Raw genomic sequence first — 21,913 nt, forward strand, 5'->3', positions numbered from 1 at the left:
TATATATATATATATATATATATATATATATATATATATATATATATATATATATATATATATATATATATATATATATATATATATATATATATATATATATATATATATATATATATATATATATATATATATATATATATATATATATATATATATATATATATATATATATATATATATATATATATATATATATATATATATATATATATATATATATATATATATATATATATATATATATATATATATATATATATATATATATATATATATATATATATATATATATATATATATATATATATATATATATATATATATATATATATATATATATATATATATATATATATATATATATATATATATATATATATATATATATATATATATATATATATATATATATATATATATATATATATATATATATATATATATATATATATATATATATATATATATATATATATATATATATATATATATATATATATATATAGTAGATCAAAGGGTCTATCGACATGACATAGTTTATCAGAGTATCATATCATAAGTAATAGGTAAATGTCAGAGGTAAAGTCTTATCAGAGAATATTTAAGTGTAGGTTAGAGATGGAGACAGGAATAGGTAGTAATTTATCGAGTTCCATCAGAATTTCTCGATAAATAATCATCTGTTTGAATCAACTGCTCTTGGTTTTATTTCCACGCAATCATTTAATAAAGTTCAATTTTAACAGAGACGGAAGACTAAGGCTCGGTGATGAGATCGTCGAGGTTGAAGGGAAGGAGCTGAGGACGCTGGAAAGTCTGGAGGAGGTCCAAGAGTTTCTAAGATCTTTCACCGGTAACAAAATACGTCTGATGACCGCGTTCGAGGAGACAGTGCCGCAGGTGTATGTCAGCCCTCCGACTTTACCTGGGGAGTATGAGTACCTGGAAAATGCAAAGAATCTTTCGAATCTGTCGTTGATCGACAGTGAAACGAGGCAAACTGTACAATCGAACCAATCGAGCACACCCGCTGCGGACGAAGGCGTTCAGTCGACGAAGAGGCCGGACTTTCTGCCGCTTTCTTGCATGTCCAAAGAACGGAAGGGCGTGGAAAGTAATTTGGAATCGACGATGGAGCCGCAACATTACTTATCGAGACACATTGCCAAATTCGAGAAGGGCTACGGCAAGCCTAGTCTCGGTTTCAGCGTGGTGGGTGGCAGAGACAGCCCACGAGGTGAAATGGGCATCTTCGTGAGGAGGATTTTCCCTGGTGGTCAAGCTGACGTCTCCAAGTCGCTGTTCCAAGGTAACGTTTAACTAGTTCAACGAGTTTGGAATTGGTAATTAAATTGGTACTTGTCGTTAGTTTGCTCGAGAGTCGTAGACCGTGACATTCAAAGAGTGTGACATTCGATACCGGCTTTAAATCTTGTAAAAAAAAAAACCTCCGGATCGGTAATCCAAACGTATCGATCGATGCAGTTGGAAACGATCTCCTCGAAGATCTATCGCGGGCATCTCAATTCCTTTTACGGGCTTAGTGTTGCGGCGTGTAATCTCTCACGTTACCATTCCTCCGTGACCGTGACGCAATCGATCGCAGATTTCTCTGGCGTGGATCGCGCAAGGATTTCGTTCCATCGACATAGTTCGCTATTTCAGGATCACGGTGTGGATCGAGCGTGTCGATGCGTCACGTACGCGTTCGTCGTTCCTCGTGCATTCACGCCATGGACGCGTCGGACACACCTCGAATCTTTAATCCGACGCCTGACGTCGCGTGCATTTCTAAACAGTCCGGCACTCTTCGTGCCCTTTCTCGTTTCCTCTCCCGTTCCCCGGTCCCTTTGTTTTTTTTTCCTTTTCATTTTTGCCAACTCTTTCTTTTCCCGCCTATTGAAGCGGCGTGCCACTGGACTTGGCTTGGCGACCTCGTCGCCAGCTTTGTCAACGGGATCTTTTCTGTCGCTTTCTTCGTTGCCAAAGGCGAGCAAGTTAAATGGAACTCATGGTTACGTTAATGGACGTTTTTGGTTACGTTTATAGGACGCAGGAAGAATGGACTTGTGAATTGGATCGATTGGTAGGTCTGACGCAGTTAGAGATTTTAATGAATATTGAGTGGACGTAGACACGGAATGCCTGTTTATTTGCTGGCGATTTTCATTTGAAATTTCGTTTCGTAGATTTAATAATTTGATTAAATTGCTTGGCCTCCTAATGCTGGAAAATATGTGTTCTGTGATCGAAATACGATGCCAAAAGATACAAAAATACAATGGTCGGTCTTACCTTATCAAAATAAAATACATCTTTAAGTACTATAGTATTACAATACTGTAAAATTTAAATACTTGCTGTGAAATGCTATCAAGTACAACAAACAGGAAAGAGTAAAGATCTGATCGAAACGAAATATGGAGTTTCCATCCACCAGGAAAAAGAGACACGGTGTCAACGTCGAATCGAATTTCGCGCACACGTCTCTTTCATGATTTTTATGAAGTTCTCGTCGCGGTAGGCGGCAGCACGTTCTGTAGGCAAGTTTCACGCAATGCGTTTCGAGTTTCAACCGATCCCTACTTTTTTCGAGCACGCGAACGTTCGCGGTTTCCTCGTGTCACTGCAACCTGCCGCATGTAAGCATAACGGACTGCCCCGCCGGTATCTTTCGGTTGCATAAGTACAGGATCGATGCATCTTCGGCTGTTGCCAAGAAACTCTTTTGAGCTGCTCCAAATTTCGAAATTCTTTCTTTTGGATCAAACGATGGTTTAAATATTTAGAGAATGAGATGAATATAAGCATTTAATTGATATAGCGCTTAAACATTTTCCGTAGGTGACGAAATCCTAAGTTTAAATGGAAAGGTGCTGCGTGGCTACACACACCAAGAAGTTATCGAATTGTTCAAAGCAGTAAGAGAAGGCCCAGTTGAATTGGAAATCACAAGGAGACACAGGTATTTATAAAACTTGATATCCATATTTTCAGATTTAAAAGCTAAGTGTGTGTAAAATGAATGAACCTATGGAGAACATAACTGTTTGCAGGTATCCAAAAAGTACGCAAAAATCCGCGCCGTGCTGAGAAGGAGGCAACGTGGACGAAGCTGCCCACAGGAAGTGCTCTTTCGGTTTAACTCTAAACGATTTAGTATTCGCTGCATACGAAGTTTTAGGATTCTAGTCTATCAGAACGAATCTTTGATCTTTGATGTTTGTTTCAATTAATTTATTTACTGCGGTGTCGCAGTTGCGTAGGAATTAAGTGTATTATGAAATTATTATTATTATTAGTTATTATTGACTATTATTATGTATTATTTTTATTATTATGTTATTATTATTATGACTATAAGATTTTATAGAGATACGTTACAGCAGCGTGAATTCATTGTATACGATTTCTGACATTATTATTATTATTATCATCATTATTATTATTATTCTTGTTGTTATTATTATTATTATTATTATTATTATTATTATTATTATTATTAGTATTAGTATTATTATTAGGATTATTAGGATTATAGAGGACAATAAAGGGGCCGTAATTTAAAGGTGCTTAAGGATCTGTTATGCGTAACAATAATGTGCAACGATCAACGAAACAACTTTTGAACAGTTATTAAATAATAATTTTATTTTCAAGGGACTTTACAAATTTACAATATGTACAGGTTCCCAATTCATTTTTACAGAGGTCACAAAGTATGTTCTTCGTTTTTACAATCTTCTTGTACAGCTTCCCTTCACGTGTCGACGAGCAAAAGATCTGCGCACGACTTAGCCTTCGTTGTCCTGAAAGATAATGTCGTAAATTATTTAAGATACCATTCTTAATCTCAAACTGTAATATATTTTATACAATTAAGGAATTAGTATATATCGTGCTGGTTACGTAAGAATTTAGGTTCGGTTATTGTTGCTAAATAATCACTAAGATTGCTGTATGGCGAAAATATTCACATTCCTACGATGTTTATGGAGAAAATGTACATAAATGTAAGGAAGAGAAAATTATAAATATTTTGGAAATAGAGGAAGCAAAATAATATGAAAGGGCTGTGCTTCCCAAGTATAATTTAGGCACTATGTATTTTTTTGCACTGTTTAGTTATAATTCCAAATTTTACGCACATGCTGCTAAAAGATTTCAATTTCATTTTTGTAGATCCATTCTTATGAATGAAATATATTGAGGAAAAATGTGACTCATTCCCTTTTTACATAATCAGCATGACTGTACTAAAGTTGACATTTTATAACAATCTTATGTTAACTTTATGAATTTCTTTCCTATACAATCAGCTAACGCTAATACTAGAGGGCACTGATAAAAATCGTAGAAAGCTGTGCGCAACAGTACAGTACTGCCATACTTACTGTAATTCTTTATTTTTAACGCGTCTACAAAGATGCAAGGCAATCGGTCCAGTTTTGATGTTACGGAATAGCTGAACGGCTTTTTTATGGGTCAAGTCGTGGCAAACGTGGCCATTCACTGCCAAGATCTCGTCACCCGCACGCAAACGGCCATCTTCCGCGGCTTGCCCTCCTGGCAATACCGATTTTATAAAGATACCTGTAATAAATATATACAATAATTACTACGAATTATGCGAAAAAAAATTAAGTAGCGATCGGTATGACAAATAGATTTGCAAAGGAAATATTTCTATTGCGATAACTTCGAATTATTTATTCGCAGACAATAGATAGCTTATGAACGAACATGGACGATTTGATAAAACTCGATAATGTTAATAAGTAAGCTTTACAGACAAATTCATACAACGTAATATCATTTTATAATCCGTAGAGAACATCTAGGCAAGTAATCTAAAACACAAAAATTAATACTTCGCTTATGTATCGTTATAAGGACTTAAACTTGCTGAAAATTACAAATACAATGTCATCGGAAAGATTCGATCTGGTTCAATTTAGTCTTTGTGCATTTTTCCTTTTTATGATAATTTTCGACGTCTCATCCTTTCTCACTACATAAATCCTATTAAGTACAAATTAAATATTTCTTCCGCCAAGTTTTTGAAAGAACGTGTATTTTACAAGAGCAATCGATTTTCACATGTTCATCCATCTATATCTTCCAAAAAAAAAAGAAAAATAGATTTTAGAAGTTTGTCTTTTACGGTCAACCGAATGCAAAACTTAAGCGATCAATTTCTTAATTCTTATTCTTATTTCAGAGATGTATTACAGAACATCTCCCATCGCCCCTTTAGCCGATAAACACTCGATGCAATAGTTCTTTGACTCGAACTAGCCCGAGACGTTTCTCAACGATGTTCTTTTCATCGTTCAAGAAGCGAACTGCATCGCATCCATGTACGCGGTTGATCTTACACGAATGTAAAACAACTGGAAGGCCGGTATTCCCGATGCGTACGAAACGCAGATTGGAACGCATTCGCCTTGTAATGTAACGAGCGCGTAAAACTCGAGAATGCTTGTATACACGCGGAGGTAGTTTATCGACAAGCAGCGCCATACGGCGGTCGAGCGAGTGCGTAAACGTTATGCGAGAAAACCGCCGGTGTTTCTAGTTCTTAAGCAAAAGTTTTGATCCATCGCTATTTCTGCTTGTTTGCGAATCGACCCTCCCCAAATACGCGGCCCTGAGTACAAGCAACGCTTCGTGATAAAACCCGAAGCAGCCTTCGACAAACATTGATAAGAAGCAATCTTCGTCGGAATATCTTTATTGCGAGGTTTGAAAACGTTTTCTCGAGCATTGAGTTCTTTCCATATCGAGATTAGATCACGGCGAAGGGTTGATGGATCATAAGGGTGAAGATTTTAGCTCTCTCAATTCGAAATGTTATGAATGGTAGAAATTATGTTGCACTATTTAATTTTTTATTTCTAATGCATGTCGTAAGTAAAATATTATCTCAGTGTTGTATGACAAAATTAAAATTCTTATAACTTTTTAAATAAAATTTGACCTGATTAATTTCTTGAATAATAATTAAAAAAATATCTAATATATGGTTTTTTCATTTAAAACCTATACAGAATCAATTTATACTAGTGAAAAAGTAAAGACGAACGGGTTTTGTTGAATGTTTCAAGTGCTATTTTAATGTTGAAAAGATTTCGATATCGAAAATTATCAAGATGTTTTATCGTGTTAAAAGTTCGAAGTACATTGTAAAGATTTTAAGGAATCGTGTTAAACGATGTGATAATGTTAATATCGAAAGATTTATAAAGTTATTTTGTTTCTGAATATTGAAGCTGTTAAAGAACGTAGAGAACGTTGAATTTTAAGAATATTTAAAATCTCTAATCGCTAAGTTTGAAATCTTTTTGTTTATCCTTAAATTGATTAAATTGATATTAATCATTCTGGTTAACGATTGGAAGTTTTTCTTTAAATACAAATAATTTTAAGAAACGATGCAAACGTTGATGTTTGGAAATTTCTGATACATATACAATCGCATTTAAAGTTTGAGACGTGTTTTCAATTCTAAATATAAATATATATATAAACATAAATATATTTACAAAGACATTTTATAGGATTTTAACATGGGGTTAGTCTTGTTAAAAGTTTAAAGCGTCTTTGTTAAGTAAAATACCGAGATTTTTTCAATTTAATCGTACTAACTTACAGCAGATTTTATATCGTTTTGTAATTGGATGCCGTTTGTAATGTTAATATTTAAGAATATTTTAATGAGACAATTGTAACACGAATTATTTATCTTTCGTTAATGTACTGATCGCAAATTGTGCTAAAATATTAGAATAGATAATGTTCCGCATACTATCTTTAAACCAATTAAATATTAATTAATTTACTGGTGATATGATGTGTTATGATATAATAGTACTCCACAACGAACAGTAACGATGTTACCTTATATATTAGATAATAATTGTTAATCTATTTTTACTGCATCTGAATGCTAAAGTAAATAGCACGTTAATTATAATTAAAGTTAAATTATAATTAAAGTTAATGTTATAACAGTCTTTAACAAGCATACTTTTACACTAATACCTAATTGCTATATATTAGTTTATTAGTATATCAAAATACAGGTATTAATAATTTATCTCCAGGCAAACTCTGTTACTGTAAATTTTATAATAAAAAATACCATAGATTACAGATTAATCTATTTAAACTAGAAAATAATGTAAATGCTCTGTTATAGATGATACACGGATCTGCGAAACGCACAAATGGAGACATTGCAAAAGATACAATTATAATTATGGATATCGTTTAACTAGTAGAAATCTGAACACACATTTTCGTCTCATATATATCCCCTCCCCCACTTTTTGTTAGATAAACCTTGTATCACTGACACGCTGCAAGAAATTGCAAAGGATTGATAAGAGTCAACAGTATCAATAGTGGTATATAAATTACAAGTAAATCACTCACCGATGCTTCCTTTAGGACTGTCGCTTCCACCCACGATAGTAAATCCCAGCGATTTCTTCCCAGGACCTTTCTGAAACACGACTGTCAGGAACGTCGAAACAGTGTTCCTAGGTCTCCTTGGCAGTGTACAAAAATTTGAAACGCTCTGCGATCCGCCATTGTCCACACTCACGATGGCCTTATCCGAAGAAGTGGACCTGTTGCATTCATTCTTTCTATCTCGATGATGCTTCGTTTGATGCTTTCTAAAGTGCGTACTAGGCGAATTCTCGACTATAACTCCGTGACCATTTTCCATGTGAACGTTCTCGTAATCTACGCTGCTCTCTGTCAGTTTTTTCGGGGATTGGTCTACGGCGGAATACCTTGAGACGACGATGTCCACGTCGCCAGGACCATTCCCGCTTCCAAGAATCTTTCTAGCCTCGACCATACTTAATCCTCGCAGTCTTTTTCCATTAACTATCAAGATTTCGTCGCCTATCCTTAAGGTACCCTCTTTATCAGCCAGACCATTGGGTACTACGTGTGCCACCAAGTAACCTGGACTGGACTCCGCCGTCTTCGCGATGAAGATACCTAAACACTGATCGGAACTTTCCCTAGGGAGCTTCACGACGATGTTTTCAGTAGTGTAAGGTCTGTTTCTGATAACTGAAAGTCTGCTAGTCTGATAGTTCTCCGATCCTAACGAACCTTTACCGTCGAGCCTCTCGATGACATCTTTTTCCTCAGGCGACTTAGAACCATCACGATCCTGTCGATCTATCAGTTCGTTGTTCGCAGCTTGACAAATCTGCCCGGGAGAGTCTTCGAGAGTATTCGTTTCTGACGCATTCCTCCCGCAACGTCTGCCCTCATTTCTGCTACAGTAGATATCCAGGGTGGAAAACAGCCTCGAAGTTCTCTCTACATCTACGATAGAGGAAGAAGGTTTTCTCGGTGGTAGCTGAGGCGGAGAATTTAGGGACGAATCATTGAGAGCAGTTAACAAGCCGGAAGCGCTGCTGCTGCACCTGTCGTCGAGCAAAGAGCTGGTAGCAGAGTCGTTATCCAGAATCCCAGAATCGTTATCATCCTGATCTTGTTCTTCATAAAGCGGATTCGTCCTGAGTTCCTCGAGGCCTGGCAGAGTACCGTACGAGAAGCTTCTCAGTCTTCGTCTTTCTTTGTCTTTACCTTCCTTCTTGTAGATCTTCGCTATTATCTTACTAGTGGAACTTTTTAGGTACCTGTCCTGCATTGCTCGAAACTTAGCGGCTAAACAGCTCGATGGTGTTATGCTATCGAATTGAGTACCATCTTTGAAAGATGGGTCTTCTAGACGGCTGGTAGAACCTTCCAAAACGTGATCGATCGATCGTTTAGGTGTCTGATGATCCTGAAAGAACTCTTTGCTCTTCCGCCATTTGCGATTCTGCTGAGCAGCGTTTTCCTGGTTGACATCTTTAGGTAAGTTTCCTACCTTTTGGCCAGCAGACTGTCGAAAACCTACGAAAGAGAAGCGATCTTCTTGCTGCTTTCGATAAGGCAATCTGGTTTGTGATTTCGAACGTCTTTTTCTCTTTGCCTGAGTTTTCTCTTCTTCGATAATTTCTTTCAAATCAGACTCGCAGACAGATCTACGAAATTCGTTTCTAGTTAGGCCACGTTGGTCCAATTCGCACATAGAACGAAGCTGTGACTTCTCCGGATCTTCGGCTTCTTCCTGGTCTTCGTCGTCGGAATCTCGATCCTTGAAGAAGCTTAGTCTGGCGTTCTTTACGCGGTCCAAAAGAGGATTCCGTTTCTCGCAGACTCTCCGCCTCTCCTGCTGAATCCTTTTCTTATTCTTCTTGGTGGGACTCCGCTCGGTGGTCACTTTTGATGTTTGAACGTTGTAGCAGTTTCGTTCCGATTCCGAGCTCGACGATTTTCGGCGAGCCCATCGCACCGGAGACAAATCTACGAAGGGACGATGAAAAATAGACAAATGTTTGTTTAAAATTATTCAAGTAAACAAAAATGATTAAAGTCGAATATTGGAAACTCTTTATTTCAGAAGTTTCTTTCTCGAGTAAAGTTATTCAGAATTCTTCATATTACTCTTTATCATATTCATAACGTTCATGAAACGTTTATCAGTACTATTTGCACCTCGATGTAATTATCAAGCTAACTTTGCTTTAAAAGTTCTGGTTTTATTAAGATTTTGAATGGTAAATGTACAAGATGTGTAGAATATCTATAATTGTTGTACTTGTTTATTAATCAAATTGATAAACTATCGTGACACATTTATTTATCAATCATACACATGAACAATAAAAGTTCATGAAAGTATTGAATTACAATGTTTTATCAAAAAACAAGGCAAACTACTTTGAAGAATCACAGCACAGCTAAAACTCAACATTGCATTAACGCAAAATTATTCTCTACAAATGCTAATTTATTTCTTTACAAAAATGATCTTTTTTTAAAAAGCTCACAACGTAATTGTTCCAAATGTAAAGCTATATTTGACACTGTCAAGAATTACAATTAACTGTTGTCATCAACGATAAAATCACGCTCGGTCACGTTCGATGAATCACTTCAGAAACAACCAACGTCGAAACGAACACTTAAAAATTCATTTTGGAAAATTCAAAATCTGTTTAACAGATTACACGACAATGGGAATTACATTTTAAAAACTGCTGGATGTCTACGATCCTCTTCGAATGGTCCACGTATAACAGTCTGTCGCACCAAACGTTAGTCATCCTTTTAAGGAAACGATAGATCTTTATTCAACGAGCACAAAACGCATGCGACGCGTTATAACTTGAAACTTCGTTTAACAGCGACAGTCGCGACGAAAATGATGCTTCTGCGAAACATGACGTTATATGAGTTTGAACGCAGGCCTAAGACGGCGTCGTGCAGGATGTGTGGAAGGCAGGACATCCCGTATGAGCAATTCACATGAGTACTCTGCTCGGGTGATAGAAATAAAAATAGTCACACGAACCGAGGAAATTAGCCAGTCGAAGAACTAACGGATGAGGGGTCGGAAGTATGTAACGAATTTTACATAAATGAATCAATAAAATATTTTTATAAATTAAATGTCTTGAAAATGACGTTTTTTGGTTGCTATTGATACCGTTAAATACATTGTGCATATAAGCGATAAATTAATTCCTTTCTCTTTACAATTTCTATGGGAATTGAATAATTACCTCTTCAAACAAAAAATAATTGAAACAGAATTTTTAGTAGCTATGTATTGATATTTCTTTTTACAGTAGTATTTCGTCGACGAATAACGTAAAATTATGAATTGATATATTTTATAACGATATAAAAGTACGCATCCAAAAAATGTTTGACTGCGAAGATTAATATTATACGTAACGAATATAAAGGGAATAATTTTATAATATAAATTAAATTACATAAATGCTTGAAGCGATAAATTTTTCCGTTGGGATGAAATGCTAGAGTAGGTTTAGCGAATTGCAGGAAGTATGCTTCACTCGATATCTAGTATATTTCTCGAGCATCGATGATAATGATAGAGAGCGAAGTTAAGAGTTGCACGGTAAATAGACCTTTCAGTTGTTCGATGGGATTGAAGAAAGAGTTTCACAACAAAAGAAAGAAAGGATCAATTTTGCGGCAAATGTAATACGACGAACTACTAGAAAAGGAGACAAATGCGATTTCACTCGATGCAAGCGGCAACTCGATTAAAACGAAACTATTAAAGCTTACTTCCTGTCGTGTAAAATTGAAATTCTGAGTACTGATATGTAACAATTATATAATTGTCTGTAATGTGATAACCTGTATTTCAGGAAACAGTATAAATTACACAGGATAAACTACAAAACATTATTTGACAGATGCTTGATTTAGATAGTGTTATTATTAGATAGTAGTATTCGATCTTTCTTTTTCTGTAAAAAGACATTAGTATCTATAAGAAACTATATTAAGATAACGTAGTAAATGATGCTGCAATTCTTTAGGCTATGTACACGTATTACGTAACGTTCGTAACGCGTGACTCGACGCCACAAAATTTTTCCAGCATTTTCTCAACGGTGATTTAAATAATTTGCAGTTTCCCTGCAAACAACACACAATTACGAAATCTTTAACCACCAGTCGTTTTTGCCGCGAAGAAACCCGTTAACGTCTACGTAACACCGCAGAGTTGATGTCGGCCAGTAATGCTACGAGGTTTTTGTCTAGTATGCGAGCTGACTTCGCAAAATGCAGCCGTTTCCTTTCTTATAATCGACGAGAGAAGGTTGTTAGTCTTTAGAAAGTGTTGTGGCACCAACTAACGCGAACCAAGCATTCTGGTTACAAAAATTAACGAGACTGTCGCAAAAATAGTAATAAGTTGACCGTATATTACCGTCAAAAACCACAATGCTATTAACACAGTTGTTCATAGAAGCGCGTTAACTAACACTGTGGTTTCCGGTAAAGGTGTGCGTTCGTCGGCTACGTAAATATACATATGTAAACTAACAACCTCGTCGCTTTTACACAAAAAAATGCGCCTACTATTCCCATCATTATCTTGTGTTATCATCACGATTAATTGCATTAATTTGCCAACGACGTAAGGTTTCTCAAACCTTGTAGATAAGTCTGTTAGGTATGGGATTCTTCAAATAATCGTAATCCAATGTTGTCCAAAAAATTCCAGCAGGTGACTATCGCAAGATATATATATGTATATCTTACATATATATCTTAATATCTTATATACATATATATACAATAAAGTTAACTAAGAAATTAAAGTCATTCAGGACTCAGAACAGTTGCAGAAGCGACTGTTCTTTTATTTCACGTAGACTGAATAAAGAAAACCTTATCTGCCATGTTGACACGTTACAAATTTTCTATCATTAAAAGTACCGTACTGAATAATTTCAAAACCCTTCGAGCGACAAATAACTTCAAGCCGACATCCAGAAGAAATACAATATAAGAATCACAATTGCAATTTCTAACTTCTATGCAATGAATATTATTATAAAGTGTCGGATTATTAAGCTTATTAACGCATTTTCCAGCGCATGCAATGTGCGTTGCTGAGTTCATCGTGGCGAACGAGGTAAATCTCTCCTTTTTCGTAACCGAATACAGACTGGATTCGTAAAAAGAGACTCTCGCATAGGTAACGAGGCTATGCAAAGTTTCTTTGCTTTCGAAAGCGACTTTGGTGAAGCGACACACGTCGTGACGATTATGACGACGTCATAAAACACACTTGTTACTATACCAACAAAATGGTATTTTGTACTATCACAGGAATTAACGTTCATAGAAAAATTCGTGAAACAATGAGACTTTTTTACATGTTATTATACGAGTGTTCGTGTAAGGTAACTTTGAGTAGTAATAACTATTCCTGAAATGAAATCCTGTTGGTATGGACTCAATTTGCGTGCAATTTCCCAATGATCTTAGCTAATAACGCGACATTAGAGTGAACAATCGCAGGCAATATCGACAGACGATTTAAGTTCAAATTCCAAATAAGCAATTTCGAAGCGTAATAAACCAAGCTGTTGCGACGGAATCGCATGTGTCAAGAGGCATACTTGATATATTAGTATGCAGTATACGAATATAATTAAAGGTAAAGTATGCGAATGTAACTGGAGTTTTTTATTCGAAAAACATATGGCATATGTATGTAGGTATTGATTATAAGTTACGTTTGATTTCGAGACGCGATCAGTCGCTAATTAACATCAGAATATGATTGTAATTATTGTATATTATATTGTATATATTATGATTGTAATATGAATGTAACGACATGTGTTGTTCTTAGCAATGTGGTAATTGTATCGATGGTTCTCACGATTCTTACCTCTGTACTGAGACGTGGCATGAAAGTGGTAAGATGCTCCGTCAAGGTCTTCATCGGCTTGAAGAGGACTTAAGCTTAAAAGTCTTGGCGCCTCGGCGTGGCCACGAAACCAACGCATTTCTGAAATAAGAAATTATAATTGAAACACGAGTTTTAATTTCGACTCCTGTTGAAATTTGATGTAAGGTCCAATTATCGTTTCGAGGTGAGCAGAACTGACGGCACTATTGTATAAAATTGCAGAAACAGTTCGAATAAGAACAAATAATAATAACGCTCGCGCTATAACACAAAATCCTAAAAAAATTCCTAATTTTGCTGTTACAAAACTCGGTTTACTCGACATACATTTTTTCTCTTGCAATCTCACACAGAAAATCAGATCAGAATAAAAAATGCGGAGCAACAACAGGTTTCGGTTGATCGCAATAGTGATAATTTATAAAAGTGAAACGGTTACACTTGCGGTGAATGGATCTCGCGTGAACGAACGGCGACAGTTTCCGCTGTGATCGCTGAACCAAGGCCCTTCTTTCCACCTCGCGGGTGCACTTGTTACCGATACCGAATACATATCGCGTAAAAGGACTTAATGAACAGGCAACCTTGGAAAAGTATGGAGCATGTTATAAATTATAAACTTTCTGTTTAAAATACAATTCGCTGATTCGAAGGATTTAATGGTCGATTTTGATACGCATAACGAAGATTTATGAATTTCAGAGAACTGTAAAGTGTTTTTTATTCACCAATGTGAATATGAATGCAAAACAAGTGTTCCTGAATGTTGTATTAATACACAATGAAAGTATTATGTGTAGTTTTAAATACCAATACCATTAATTGTTATATGTTGTAGTTTGATATATTGCTTAGATACTTAATAGTATCTATATAATTATCATGGATCCTGAGCATAAAATATTACTTTCCGCCTTACGAAATTATCAACTTTATCTTCAAAAGCGATAAAGTGAAACACGAAAGTCGGTTAAATCAGGCCCAGAGATTCCTAAACGAATCGAAGCCATTATAACGGACCTAATACAAATTAATTAGCGAATGGTAGTAATTCTGATTCGTTCGACTGGAATTTATTTTTGCTCACCAAGAGACCTTGACTCTCGTTAAAACCGTTCACGCCGCGACAATTACACGTGGCTGCGCAAGGATTACGTAAAATTTCACAGCATCGTTGTATCATTAATTCAAGTTAATATCGATTTTCTTTAAAACTTGCAAAGTGCACAAACACTTCGTTAAATTATTCGTGACTTATTAATCACACGTTGATGAATATCGTATTAATAATCCTAATTCTTCTGCAATGCTCAAATGCTCTTGATGCAATGATCAAATTCCAATTAATCCTATTTCTTACTCATCTGCAGTTTGTACAAGCTAACAAACATTATCTAATTGACCGCATGATCCAAAAATCATACCTGCGAGTTAGTGTACCGTGTATATACATATTGCGGACGTCGAATTCTACACTCCCAGTATCGTGGCATCAGCGCTGTTGATACAGAGATCGCTCAAAAGACGGGAAAAAAGGTTGGGTCATCTCGAAGAAATTTTCCATTGCCTATGTAGTAAGTACCGTTGCGAGCAACTGTCGATGATAATGCTGTCCTTTTTCCACCAGAAGAAGTATCGCTTGATCCTTCGTGATTCTCTGCCAGACGGAATCCTCACGGAGGCGTTACCGTTCATCTGCTTCTCGTAGAAACCGTAATTTAACCACCTCGTACTCGCCGAAACGAAGCCGCGAACATAACGACTTCTACTTTAACGGTCCGCATAATCTCTCATGACAAATCATGCCTTTTCCGTATGACAGTCTGCGCTCAACGGACCGACGGATTTTGAGGGCGATTATCTTGTCACGGAAAAAGCGGTTATTGGAAGTATCATTATTTATTACTCATTGAATCGTACATATCGTTTGTGCTTGGAAATATAAATAACGTGTTTCTTACGTCCTGTTTTTATCTTTCTTCTAATGCAATTTTCATCTATAAAACGTTGACGAAGATATATACATAATTGGTTTCGTTAATTGGAACTATATAGATGCGTTCCATAAGCGCTTGTTGCTTAGAGATGCAAAATCTATCCTATACAGATTTGATTGATTTGAAAGTTTACGGTGAAATAATTTTATTCCGTTATGAGAATCGTATATCATTATTTGCATTACAAAGGGGTCAAAAGAAAATGTAAAAGCATGCGAGATCGTGAATAAAGCGAAACGATTCGTTGCTCCTATGGAATTTGGAAAAATACGCAGCTAGCTAATCCTATCGCTTACTCTTTACTGCTATGAATAATAAAACACGTTTATTGGGGCAATCAGAACCATTTCGTTTTAATACGAAATATATAAGCATCAGAGAGCCGCGATGCGATGTTAAAATTTTCACATCCAAAATATTTCATTACGACTCCTACTCTCACATTCCACCAACAGTATCGATTTCCATCGAATGATTTTCCGCGAATACGGAGTTGGCGTTACACGCTGAGCGTGAAAAGCGTCGGCTGCGACGCAACGTACATACCTCCGTCTCTACGAGACGGTCGCATAATGGGATGATTAATACTGCGAGTCTGAGTTATGCAAGGTGTTAATGCATCGATATTATGTAGATGCAGCTACGAGGAAACCATGAGAGAAAAAGAGGGAGAGAGAGCGGCGACTTTCTCCGATACAAATATGTATGCCAACGGTACCTTTCCGCTGCTCCCACGACGTCCGCTTTTCACTTTTCATTCAGACGACCGGCGACCATAAAAGATGAATCGGGGACCACGATCAAGGATGCCCGTCGTCAGGAGGAAGTTCATGGCCGTAAACTCGCGGCCCTAGAACACGCGGCCCGTGACAGTCGATCGATCGCGACTACCACCTCCGTAGGAAATTACATCGCGTGTTTAGCGAACTGGATGCTAAGGCGAAGAATTTTTTCGAAAATTATATGGAACACGAACCAAGTTCACGCTCCAATTCGCCGAGGTTTTGATTGTTATTCCGGTGAAACTTAAGTGGGTATGTTTTGTATCTGGTTAAGGAATCACGGTATATCTCTTTCTTTTAATGGTTATTATCGATAGTCGAGCGTAGTCATGGGTGGGTGATCATAGACGGGAAAGATTGGAAAGTCGCTGGTTCTTGAAAATTCTTTCAACGATAATTCTTTGGAAAGCTCTGTTACATTTCCTAGAGTTGTGCGCAAAGTAATTTATAACTGAATACTCATAAGAATCTGTTATCAGTTAGTTGAATCTTCGGAATCTGGAAGCCAAACGTCCAGTTATCTATGCACAGATTTATCGTTCCACCTTCGTGGCTGCTGATTCGTTCCACCCTCCGGTACTCAGTGTTAAAGTCTCTTCGATGTTCTCGATTGTAATTCTTCGTTGCACCCGTCGTAGCCGTTATCTTGAATCGATAAAACCAGCAGCACTTAGTTGCAGACTTCGCGATATGTTCCCGACGGTGATTAAACGCGGCCAAATGATCATTAGACAATTAATTACGACCTTCGTTTCACCGAGATTAATTTTGTACAATTTTTGTGGGTACGAGACATAGGATGGGAATGATTCTTCAGATTGAAAGCATACAAGGACAACCGGCGAAGTACTCTTATTATCTTATTTAATAAAATATCGTAATCGTTTTACTTAATCTTTTCCTAAATTTATAGGAGTTTAAAAGTTCTAGTTTTAGAGATATGTAAACGGTATCAGTAAGTAAGTTTAACACAAGTGATAGTTTCTAATTTTAAGAAATAGTAGTAAGATTATGCAAGTGAAAATTCGCCGCAATCTTCAAAATGTCAGACCGCGTCTAAATATTACGAGTGCGTCATAGTTACCTCAGAGATAAACATTTAACACAACAAGTTCATAAAGTGAAACACTCGTTGTAACAGCGTTTTATGAAATTCTCACTTTCAACATCACAATAAGAAGCATGACAGTCTCTAGCGGAGCGCTAATAGCTACTAACTATAATAAAGAGTGAAATAATAGAAGGAATTGTTTAGAAAATATGATACACAGTTTTAAAAAGTGATCATACGATAATTTAAACGAATAACATATTTATTAGATTATATAAGAATACCGTATATCATCGTATTTCCAAATTTTTTAAATGCAAGAACGCAAATAAATAAGTCGCGAAATTGATTTTACGGCAGTTAACTTTAACTTAGAATGTACTCGTAATCGGAGTGGTGTATATGCATAGCGAACACTCGAATCCATTAAGCCATTAAGTAATTTACTCGCCGCGCTTCCACTGATCTTCCAGTCAATTAAGTGAAACGCAATGACGTGATAAGGTTGAACGGAAACCAAGATAAAGTATGATTACGCAAAAAATGGAATCACTTTCTCAGAAGCAGAGAAACTCAATGTTCCCAGACACATCAAACTGTCCACACGAACAAACACAATCACATTTCTTGCTCTTCTTTGTTTATCCGTAACTACATTTCTTGTTTATTATTCGAATTGCACGTTAATTGCAATGTTAATTGTTTAATCTCGATTTGATCAAGCCCACGTTCCATAAAAAGTTTTATAAAAGGAATCTGCTTTAAAAAGCAAGCAAATGAAAAGCGTTTATCGATGAATGGCTTCATGTTCGAATTAAATCGTTTTTCCACGGTTCTCTGTTGGTAGTGGCGGTCGCGACAATATCGAAGTCAAACGGTTTCTATGAGTCATCGATAACGTAGTCGATGAAAGTAGAAAGTGTTCGAAGGGACCTGGGCTTGGTAGTACCAAGTATCATTCCGAGAGACTTTCGTTTGGCAAAGTGAATCGTACTACCGGGTAATTGTCCTCGATCTATCGATCTTACGCGGCTGAAGCAACCGTAACTACGATTGCATCCTTATTAGAAACTGTTTCATCATACTTAAGCTTATAAACTCGTAACGTAAGGTGCTACGTTTTCCTGTTCCTTAAGACACAAATATACGAAGTTTTAGTGAATGGCTGTTAAACGAATTCTTTCGAAACTAAGTACTTGGCTGTGTTCTAGAATACGGTTTTTAATGCTATTGAAAAGTATTAGTTAGGAATGTGTATCTATGTTAAATATTGTGTACCCAGTAAACGAATGTTGTAGAAATGAATGTTCCTTACCTGTCGCTGTTTCATTAGCCGACGGCGATGTCTAACGCAGGTACCCACGATATCCTTCGGCCTGGTCACACAACGTGACCCACTTACTTGCGACAGCATTCGTTGCACGGACACACGCGCGATCGTTGGCGCGAGGTACCTCGAGGTACGCTCCCGTGCGTCGCGCGTGTTGCGTATAACTCGATTCTTTTGGGATGCTCGTCTCGGGAATGCTGATTGCAAACTACTTTCACGCCGAGAGGAATTCATCCAGCGGTGGTTGCAGCCGAAAATTCGCACTGGAAGACGCGATCGATTACTCGACTCGATGAATCTACGATGGTATATTGCAAAAGTATTTTTTTGTAAAATATAACAAGCGTTTCTGATAGAAGTAGATGCTGTGCCATTTAACTTTTTCGAGACTAAAGAACCGTCCGTACACGTTGCATCGGTCGTGGCGAGAAACTGAATCATCTCGTCGGATGGAAGCTTCCTTTCTCCAAGAGTATAAACAAAACATAATGTATTGAGAGTATCAGCATGGGAATTCTCGGAAACAAGATAAGTTGTAATTTGAACATTAAGTAGCGCATGTCGGAGTTCTTCCTCTGCTCACGCTTTTGTACTACGCAAATTTCTAAAATTTCACAGATCGATTTTATTTTTATTCAAGTATTCTATTCCAAATTTGTTAAATCTCCTTATATATTTTTTTATATGTCTCATTCCTATATTTTTTCAATAAATGCCTTCCGCTACCAGTAAAATATTTTCCATTTATTATACTCAATATTGTACACGAACTCTGTGCAACTGCAGTTGCTAGCTGTTTAACTATTCAAGCTATTTCAAATTATTTAATGTATCATCATTCACCAAATTCCAAACTCAACGCGACTTCAACGTATTTTGTTGCAAGAAACAGAGATGCTGTTAAAGCTATCCGGATTCACCTATCGTTAACCATAAACATACAACTAATCTAGAAATTTTTGAAACGTATTTTATTTTCACGTGCGATTGACTCCCTCTGTTTGACACCGTTTTGAAAGGAGGATAAAAATGGGAGCGGAGCGTACGTGCCGCTCGAATGACACCGCATTCGAGAGATAATTATACAATTGTGCTGGCGGGCAAGCGTTTTCGCGTGGTCATTTCTACGCTTCGAGCAAATCTTCGACGAATCACCAGAACTATCCGAACGCGTTTCTGGGAAAATGGTCACACGAGGCGTTCGTTCGATAGATCCGCGACGTATATCATTGAGGCCTTCGTCGTTAAGAGGCGTATTAACGATCCTTTGGACCAACGTAAAGGAGTCACAAAATGGCAACGAAATTTATGTGCGTGTTCGCGTCGAAGATAGCCATTGCCGCGTTCACGTGCAATACGGAATCGAATTCGCCTGGCATTCCGATTGTGTTCGCACGATATCTCCGTATTTTCCGATTCGAGTTTCGATTAAAATTCATGAACGTTCGTGATCGGCGGCAACAGAAAGTTCGAGAACATAAGTATCGATTGCACGAATCACGCATAAAGCGTACAGAATTTGTCTGGAAGTACAAAACGTTTTGTACATGCTGATTCATGAAGTTTTATAAATATTTGTCGTTAAAAACCGTAAAGAGTAGATCGTGCAAATCAGTATTGGAAAAGGTCGATGGTATATTTCTTTGGCTTTAAGGAATTAATAAAAAAACGATACACGAATTATTCTGTATTCATTGGAATCTCCTTCAAAACATTTAAATTAAAATAACCTCCTAAAATATTTTCACACCTTTACATTGGCAACTTTTATTCGGAAATTACCGCGAGTAATAAAAAGAGCAATAAATCCAATCATATTTCACTGACAATTAAAGGAAAACGAACTTTGGTGTACAAGCACTAGTACAGATACACGTCAACCAGGAAATCTTTAACGAAAGTTAAATCACTGATCGATTCCCAGTTGAACCGCGAAACTTTTTCAATGATCATAAATTCGATTGACTTCTCACTGCCGGATACTATTTCTCTCGATTTCTAACCTCGTAAACCAAAATGTTTTTCGATTTTATGCACGAAGGAGATCTTTAACCGAAGCAACGAATAAACAAACGACTCTCCTTAAAAATAACCACTCACACATTCGCTTCGCGAGAATCTTAAACTTTTCCGTGTACCCGTTTAAAAATAGGAAAACGTGATGCGGCACCGAGAGAAAAGTCGTATTTGCAACGTCGCTACGCGCGGCTTATCGCATTTTCCATTCATGGAAATCGCATAAGTACGTGGCATGCATCTCGGTCGCGTAAGTGCATTTCCATGAAGAAACGGTGGTCATAAACCCCGGGTTCACCTCAAGGCTGGCACGAGGTGCGAATTATCGCTCTACGCTTAAATTGCACGCGATTTTTCTGAGCTTGCGGCATGGCACAGCTTGCCGTGCGATGCGACAGGAGGATCTTGTACAGAGCCTATCTTATTACGACTACGATTGCACGTGCACCGTCCCGAACGATCGCGGGACAAATTCTCAGCGAGTGGAATTATACGCGTCGGATGAGTTCGCGGGTGCACGAATCGTGGAAATTACGAGGACGATGCAAAATACGACTCGAACTTCTCTTTCGTTCGACCGTGACCCATAAATTCGCCACGATGCCGCTGTCTACCGACGTTCTCCTGGCGTCCGTAGCTGAACATCGAATGGAAAATCGACGGCTCGCTAGGATATCTTCTTCTTTTCTTTCTCTCCATTTTAGAAACTGTAGGACATTATCGCACGATATTCATAGTGTACTTTATTTTGTCAGTGTAGATGGTTGAAATAGCGGAGGAGAAAGAAACGGATATTTTGCGTTACTCCTATCGGAACCATTAAAGAGGATTATCTTTAAGGACATAAGGAAAAAGACAATGGGCAATTGTTGACAGGGGATTTTAAATAAAGTCAACTTTAATAGCGAAGTATTAAGCGATTAGTCAGACGCGCAGCATGAGAAAGTGGGTCAGATAATACCGGACTGTGGTAATATGCAAGTTCTTGATTTTATGGAGAACGATAGGAGTAATTATTAATTATTCATAGCCTTCCAATCTCTAGTGGCAATAAAGTATCGATGTCGCGTCTTTTGAAGATCGTTGTATGGAGAATTATCTTGGAGGCTTCAAAACCTCATCGCGTTGTCAGAGATTTTACACTTTCGTGTTTAATGACAGAGCTACGTCCTTTCTTATAGTTGAATGTCTTTCCGTATGATACTACGACACTTTACGTGTCTAATCTTTAATACGACAATAATATATTTTTCGCAAATTTTTTATCTGCATATATACAGGGTGATTGGTAACTGATGGTACAAGCGGAAAGGGAGTGATTCTACGCAAAAAAAGAAGTCGAAAATATAGAATAAAAATGTTATTTTTAATTTTTTTTTTAATTTCTCCATCGAGACAACGATTTAC

General features: G+C 36.9%; 2 protein-coding genes across 12 annotated transcripts in view; one reads left to right on the top strand and one right to left on the bottom strand.

Moving 5' to 3' along the window:
- LOC100750064 overlaps positions 1-5,142 on the top strand; it is an 82,879-nt gene extending 77,737 nt beyond the window's left edge. For both annotated transcript variants that reach the window (XM_003485422.4, XM_012393454.3), the window contains 3 exons: positions 750-1,312; positions 2,848-2,968; positions 3,060-5,142. In XM_003485422.4, the coding sequence (XP_003485470.1) occupies positions 750-1,312; positions 2,848-2,968; positions 3,060-3,096 (721 nt within the window). In that variant the 3' untranslated portion in view covers positions 3,097-5,142. The remainder of the gene's footprint in view (positions 1-749; positions 1,313-2,847; positions 2,969-3,059) is intronic.
- Positions 3,627-21,913, bottom strand: part of LOC100750183 (partitioning defective 3 homolog) — a 42,094-nt gene continuing 23,807 nt past the window's right edge. For 3 of the 10 annotated variants that reach the window (XM_012393469.3, XM_033324655.1, XM_012393475.3), the window contains exons 2-6: positions 18,476-18,753; positions 13,310-13,429; positions 7,441-9,384; positions 4,398-4,596; positions 3,627-3,812 (exon numbers count right to left, since the gene is read on the bottom strand). In XM_012393469.3, coding sequence (XP_012248892.1) covers positions 3,764-3,812; positions 4,398-4,596; positions 7,441-9,384; positions 13,310-13,427 — 2,310 coding nt within the window. In that variant the 5' untranslated portion in view covers positions 13,428-13,429; positions 18,476-18,753 and the 3' untranslated portion in view covers positions 3,627-3,763. Of the gene's footprint in view, positions 3,813-4,397; positions 4,597-7,440; positions 9,385-10,108; positions 10,295-11,833; positions 11,886-13,309; positions 13,430-14,754; positions 15,213-18,475; positions 18,771-21,913 lie in introns of those variants that run through there. The other 7 variants (XM_012393463.3, XM_033324658.1, XM_033324656.1 and 4 more) reach the window with 5 other exon arrangements.

The sequence above is a fragment of the Bombus impatiens genome, unplaced genomic scaffold, assembly GCF_000188095.3.
Source record: "Bombus impatiens unplaced genomic scaffold, BIMP_2.2 scf_0058, whole genome shotgun sequence".
Lineage (NCBI taxonomy): Eukaryota > Metazoa > Arthropoda > Insecta > Hymenoptera > Apidae > Bombus > Bombus impatiens.